This window comes from Bactrocera latifrons, unplaced genomic scaffold, assembly GCF_001853355.1.
Source record: "Bactrocera latifrons isolate USDA-ARS-PBARC rearing strain unplaced genomic scaffold, ASM185335v1 scaffold_57, whole genome shotgun sequence".
NCBI classification, from domain to species: domain Eukaryota; kingdom Metazoa; phylum Arthropoda; class Insecta; order Diptera; family Tephritidae; genus Bactrocera; species Bactrocera latifrons.
Genome location: NW_017537234.1, coordinates 1,437,848 through 1,445,359, shown reverse-complemented (window position 1 = coordinate 1,445,359; position 7,512 = coordinate 1,437,848). Strand labels below are relative to the sequence as shown.

Genomic DNA, 7,512 nt, shown 5'->3' with positions numbered 1-7,512 from the left:
TCTTTTCTCTCCCTTCTCTCAATAGCTCTCTCGAATTCAGTGACAAGTTGCATTTCTAAATTGTATTTAGATAATTTTCTTTATGTTATTGATATTTATTACAAATAGTTAATTTCTTATTTAAAATATTTTTATAATATAATAATAAAAATGTATAATTTTGCAATTATATTATACTTGAAAATAATTAAAATTATATTTATTTGACTCATTTGCTTATAAATGTAATTAATTACAGCTAATCGCTTAACTTAAATACAATACTTAATTAGCGCGAAATATATTTGCACAGATATTATATATTTGTATAACTGTATATCTCTGTGTGCAGGCGTAAATGTATGTGTGTATGTATAGCATCACTTATGCACTTAACAACTTAATTAAATGGCGCGCGTCAAACAATTTGCTTAATTAACTCGTTTAATTAATAAATATGCCACTAACTAATTTAAATTACATTAAAATTAACAAATTCAATTTGCGCAAACGTAGCATACATCAACAACAACAATAATTAACACACAATTTTAACTAAGTAGCATACAGTAGGCATTCGCACAACACGAAGCAACACGAGGTCATGCACATTTGAGGTTCTCCGCTCTCTTTCTTTTCTCTTTTACATCACTTGACGACTATCGACGCAGCTGTCGGTCGATAGCGACGACTGCCATTCACCGAATGCGTGCCATGCGTGCTCGTGTAAAGGCTCGTGCTGGCAGTCGCGTGACGTGCATGTGCACGATACTTATAGCCCGTTATGAGTTCGCGCACCGTTTTGCGATATTTATCCGAGAGTACGCAATACAAGAAAAAATTCGCAGCCGCATTGATGTCAGCGAGAAAATTGAAAATATTACCAATAATCGCTTGCAGATTGTTATCGATATCGACATTCTCCGAAACGATTAAGTAAATCGCCCACGGCAGTTGACAAATGATGAAGAGCAAAACGACCGCGATCAGCGTAACGGTGATGCGGTTCTCCTGCGAAACGGATGACGTGTGTGATTTGCGTTGCTGCTGGCATTTTGAGAGTACAGGAAATTAAAGACCTTAGCTTGAATTTCAATATAAATGTTACTTACTCCTTTGGAGCTCATGCGCGAGCGCCGTATGCTGTTCGCATTGGTCATTTCGCCGCGTAAATTCTTCGAACGTCGCACCAACATTATGAGGAAGCAATTGAAGGTGCCCAACAGGCATAACGGTATTAAAACGAACACGAACAAGGTGAAAAAGTACCAGAGACGTGTATAAAGCGCATTCTCGCCCAAGCTCGATTGACTGTGCTGATAGTAGATGACCTACATATATTTCAATAGAAATTTAATCTCAAATGATATTGACACAATTTTTGCCACTTACTTCTTCGCAATAATCCGTTATGTTAAAGAAAACCGTTTCGGCATTTGATGTTTCATGTGTCGACTGCACGTTAGCGACCCAACCGCCAGCGTCGGTTAATTTTTCAAATCCCGGCCCTTGTTCAGCTATTCTGGATGCATCTTTCATAATCTGTTCACCTTCGTCTGCGTCGTTTTCTGTAGTCGGCGTTGCTGCACGCACTAAGAATTCTGTATCCAATATTAGATCGGCGCGGTTATCCAATAAGTAGTAGTTAGAGATAATACGGGGAATGTGTGTTTCAGCCGCCGCTGAAAGTGCTCTCTTCACAACCGAACCTCGTGAGACTAAACGGAAAAAGTAAATATATTAATAGACCAGTTGAAAAAGAGATAAGTACAAAAACGGAAGTGTCTTAAAAGAAACTGGTGTAGATCAGGTGAGACTGAATTTTCGAAAATGCAGAACTTCCAAACCCTAAGTGTCTTCTTACGTCGAATTATTTTAAGTGGCCAAAAGCTAAGTTCAAAGTGTGATTAACATGGCTGAGGATATCTCGAAGTCGGAGGGTATATAATCTGTACTCAGAAATCTTGTACTAAAGACGCTGCTATCAATCGTAGCTTCTAAAATATTTATGAAAACAAAACTTTTGGACCAGTTAGTATGGAAGATGGTTTAGACCCCGAAAAACTGCATAAAGGTTAACTAAAACATCTGACTGAAATCGAGCTGAATGCCCTGTATTCTCTATCTTGAGTATACTTCAAGCCGAACTACCGAGATTGGTATTGCGGATTTCAAGGTTGAGAGCAAAAATATACCACAGACGCAGATATTAACCGAAATAAAGAACTCTAAGCCTTTACCGAAAATTCAATTTACTTGAATCGAACCCCATGTTGAAATTGACTAAAACCGGAATACTCGCTTCAACAAATCTCAATTTTTTCACTTTCCGGACGCCTTAATTTTTTTTCTATTCACAAATCACTAAGAAATGAGTAAAGTCAGAAAGTTTAAGCTCAACTTTGCAGTGGAGGATCTCATAACTTTATAGAGTAACAGAAGTATATGTTAGCTTTCTGCAAAACATAGAATCTTATGGACAGTTTGTAGGCTCTATGTTGGTTTATGTTGTTGTCTCATTGCTTTAAAAGAACTACCGCTTCAACTTAAGGCCAACTCGGATATACAGCATTTCGCTAAAGCTACAACATGCGGTAGCAAAGTTGAAGCTCTCTTTAGTTTATAGTATGGCTACTTCACAATGTACCCCTTAGTATCTTGGGTGTTCCACATGTCTATACTCCCAATTTACTACCCCATCGTTGTCGGGCATTCAAGCGTAAAAAACTCGCTTTAAGCTCTCGATGCAACCTTTCCGTAAGCAATCGTCTCACAACACATTTATACACTTTACACCCAACTACCTCACCAACCGATTCAAGCATGCCTTACGCTCAGTCCCAAAGTGCCCATATTACTCACCTTGCATTTGTGCGTCGTTCGTTGTGACTGCTGATGTTGCTGCTGCCAGCGCGAACCATTCATGCGTTGCCGGCAATGGCGCTGCAGTTGTTAGTGCGATTGGTAAAGGTGTAGCTAAAGAACGTGTCAAAGGTGCCTGTGTAGTGCTGCCTGTGGTGAGCGCTGCCTTGTTCAGCTCCACTGTACGTTTCAATCGACGCAATATTACATCCGGTTTAGACCTCCACGCGTTACTCTCCGTATCGCCTACATTACTACCGCCACTACTGCTGGCCAAATTGTCCTTTTTGCGCACTGCGACCCCAATTGCTGAGTCTACAGCCTGTGTTTGCAAGTGATGAGCTGTGTGCTCTGTGCGTTCATCCGCAGCCGCCTGACCGCTGCCTTCGAAATCGATATGTGGCGTTGTCGTGGCTGCCGATTTTAGCAGCGGCATATAGTGCTGCAACGGTAAATGTAGTGCGTCGTTTTGTTTTTTCGTACGTCCTACTTCTTCTTCTTGCTGTTGTTGTTGTTGCACACTTTCGTTGTAATTCAGTTGTAGCAATGAGAGTCGCTCTGACGCGTTCGCTTGCGTTATATTACACGCAACGCCATGGATATCAATTGATTTCTTAGTGATGCGATACTGATGTTCGAAAGCTGTCGATATTGTTGAGAAGAGGCAGAAGAGTGCGACTCCTTGATTTTTGTCGAGTTAGGTGCATGTATTGTTTTTGTTTCGTTGTTTATTATTGTTTGAATGCATCGTACGTGTCGTGTGCATGTGGGAGTAAAGAAAACACGAAGGTATGTCAAAAGGTAAGCGTGTGAAAAATACATGGAAATTTCGGCATCCAAGTGTCAAGCGACCAACAACAAAACCGGGTCAAATTGCGGCCACTCTGACAGCAGCATATTACACTTGCAAGTAAAGAGTAGTTGCAAATTGAGTAGAGCAAGCATATTGGCTCGCATATTTCGTGTTGCATTAATTTCGGTACCCACTGTTATTTGTTGTAGGTGCTTCGCACAGTTTTACCGACATATAATATGCGTAAATACATGAACAGGTAGTTAAACACGTAATTCGTTTGAGTTACAAATTTAATGATGTGCGATATACAAATTTTAGTTATCGATTATATACATTTATTTATCGATAACATAAATTATCTAGTTTGAAACTTGGATACTAATTTCCGTGGGACATTTTTTTATGAGCAATATATTTGAAATATAATTAATCCTCAAACACGATTATCAGTAGCATAAAAAATCGACTTTGGTAAACATAGTTATCAATAAAAAAATTAATGTATTATTTGGAATTTCCGTTACTAATTTAATAATCTATGTATTCAGATTCAAATTTATTTATCGATAACATACATAATGGATTTTAAAAATCATCGATATTAATAAAATTAATTTGCTACTTTTAAATGCCTTTACAACTGTTTTAAGGTGTGATATATTTGAAATATAAATGTATTTATCGATAACATAAATAATCGATTTAGAAAACATAGTCAATCAAAAAATTATTTTATTTATAATTTCCTTTAAAAATTTAGTAATAATCGATATTTAAAATTCGAATTTAGTTATCGATAACATAAAGAATCGAATTGAAAATCTAAACATTAAAAATAAAATTCTGATTTTTAAATTTGGTTTTTTTTTTTTGGTTTTTGCGAAAATGTTACAACTATACGAAAGCACATCAAGATAAGGAAAAAAGGGGTCATAAGGTCATAAAAAAAACTGACACATACGAACGCCAAACCCTTTCATGGTTTAACTATACTGACCTAGTACCATCACCCTGACTTGGATTTTCTCACCCCCCAGACAATAATCCCAAAACTGTTCCACAGTGTAGTCGATTTGGAAAACATAGTGAATAGTAAAAAATTATTTATAACTTCGTTACAAATTTAGTAATAATTGATATGTTATGGATAACAAACAAAATCGAATTTGAAAATTATCAGTATTAAAAATTAAATTATGCATATAGCGTTTGATCTATATTTGAAATATAATTTCAATTATCGACAACAAAAAAAATTGAATTTAAGAATCATCGAGACATGATAATATAAATGTGTTTATCGATAATTTATGAATTGTGAAATCGTCAATTATACAAATTTATCTATTATTTTTAACTTCTATGACAACTTCAATAATGAGCGATATACAAAATATAAATTTAGTATCGATAACAAAAATAATCGATAATAATTAGTTATTAAAATTTTATTAGAATAAATGTTTTGTAACTAAAGGAGAAAATTTTACCTAATTTTTATTGCATAAAATTGATTTAAATCGATATTTTTTGGGAACGTAAATTAATAAAATTTTATAAAATAAGTATATATCGTGATTGGATATATACATATTTGTATATCGATTTTTTCAAGAATAGCGATTGTTGTGTTGTATAAAATTTTACATATATACATACATATTACAAAATATATACATATGTATATTAAATTGCAATGCGATGACTAATCACTGTAATTTGCCTTCATTAATTGTAAATAAAAATGTAAACTATCGACCATTAAGTTAATGATTATTAAATTAGGTTTATTCTCATATTATCGGTAAATCATTCATTATTTTCACAATAACATTTAAACATAAATTTCTGAAATATTTAGCATCAATTACCGATAAATCGATAAATAAAAGTCGATTGTGATTTTAATTCCATTTAAATCATTATTTATTTTCACAGCATAGCATTAATTTCTCAATTCTGAACGAAATTTCTTAAAATATTTTACTTCAGTTATCGATAAATCGATATAAATCGATAAAACTGCTCATCACCAACAAATACACATCACTAGTTCGTTGAATAACGAATTCCCAAACACGTTCGTTCCAACTCACCTGTAATGACTTTCTTTGCCAACGATTCCGTGCAGAATGTCTGTCGTTTAAGCGGGTAACGTATCGCAATAAATCGTTCGATCGTAAAACACACAGCTATGTAAATGGAAATGTACGCTGCAACAACAACACGCACCATATAGTAAAATTGACAGTTGATACGCCATGCAATGCCGAAGGACCCAGATGATATGGTAGAAAGGCGTGAGAGAAACGAAGAGAAAAGTACATATTAAGTTATTAAGACACAGACGTGTGAAACGTGCGTTAACGGCGTTAAAGGAGAGAGAGCGTAAGACAAAAGCGAATGAGTGCGTAGCTCAAATTGGTTTTCGGCGCCTCAATCAATTCACTTGTAATACGACGATATGCAACGCTGCGTTGGTAAGCCTCACAGGCATTTGCTTTAATGTAGACTGTAACTGAGCGCTAATTGAATTGCAATTCTTTTCAGAAAAAAATGTGCGCTTAATTGCGTTACTTTAAATAGAATTTTATCGCATACGAAGTCATTTCGGCTTGTGTGTTAAGTGGATAAACTGATAAAATGCCGCTTAGTGCCGTTAAAGACCTTCGTATAAGCATCTAGTTACTAAACTAGTTATCAGAGTGATTCCTACTACTTCTTACTATGAACATCTGAGCTCCTAGGCTTTTTTGTGAGCGCATACAAGTCTTCAAATTCGCTTTACTGCGCCAGATATTCAGTCTCTAGATGTTCTGCTATTCCACTTGGTACCACCTACTCAGTCAGTTAAAGAGTGTCGTATGAGTGTCTAGTTACTAAACTAGTTATCAAAGTGATTTCTACTACTTCTTACTATGATTATCTGAGCTCCTAGGCTTTTTTGTGAGCGCATAATTAAAATAAATACCAACCACTGCGTTCCCTCTCTCTCCGTTCTTCACTATCTTCAATGCATTTCAGATTACAATACGCGAATTCCAAAAGCACTTACCACAGGCATCACAAAGCCATACCACATAACCATAACATTTCCAAAAGATTTCCACATTGCGCTGCACATAGTCATAGTGCTGTAGTGATAGGAGCAATGCCATGGTGAGATAAATAATATCGGTGATGGCGAGCGCGGTGAGATAAATATTTGTTGTGCAACGCATGCGTTTTCTAAAATTTTGAATATTAATTGAAAAGCAAAAAAAAATTAACAAATATAAATATTTAGATCTGAAAATTAAAGTATAAATAAAGTATAAATCAATAAATAATAAATTTAAAAATTAAAAAAAAAATTTTTTTGTTGGTTTGTGGGTCATGAAAAATCATATAATAGAAACCACTCTTATTGAAGTAAAATTTGAGATTCGATTATAAAATGGTTATATATTGGTTATACCTGACGGCGGGAGGTTAAAATATTATTATATGTATACATATGTAATGTATGTACATATGTAGTAAATTGTAAGCAATATAAAACTCAATTTTGATTTTTTTTTTTGCATAAAGGGTTAATAATTAGTTTACTTAACTTTTAAAATTCCTAATCTGTCTCTTATACACATCTAGATGTGTATAAGAGACAGCATATATATTATATATAAATATTGACTTTTTGCAAAATTTTCCATTTTAAAATTAGAAAATTATTTCTATCTTAAAATTTTGATTACAAAAATTGTTTTCCGGTATGTTGTTATTTCTCAAATATTTAGAAAAACCTTTTCAGCAAAAAACATGCATTTAACTAAAAAAAATGTTTTAAAAATTTCGAAATTTTAAATTCTGTACCATTTCTCAAATAATATATTACA

The 7,512-nt window shown here is 34.3% G+C and overlaps 1 protein-coding gene across 2 annotated transcripts in view; it reads right to left on the bottom strand.

The window, feature by feature from the left end:
- Window positions 1–211: 211 nt before the first annotated feature.
- Window positions 212–7,512, bottom strand: part of LOC108974608 — a 50,644-nt gene continuing 43,343 nt past the window's right edge. The window contains exons 3-8 of one of the 2 annotated variants that reach the window (XM_018942535.1): window positions 6,693–6,865; window positions 5,734–5,850; window positions 2,842–3,522; window positions 1,372–1,697; window positions 1,092–1,310; window positions 212–1,026 (exon numbers count right to left, since the gene is read on the bottom strand). In XM_018942535.1, coding sequence (XP_018798080.1) covers window positions 628–1,026; window positions 1,092–1,310; window positions 1,372–1,697; window positions 2,842–3,522; window positions 5,734–5,850; window positions 6,693–6,865 — 1,915 coding nt within the window. In that variant the 3' untranslated portion in view covers window positions 212–627. The remainder of the gene's footprint in view (window positions 1,027–1,091; window positions 1,311–1,371; window positions 1,698–2,841; window positions 3,523–5,733; window positions 5,851–6,692; window positions 6,866–7,512) is intronic. The other variant, XM_018942536.1, reaches the window with a different exon arrangement.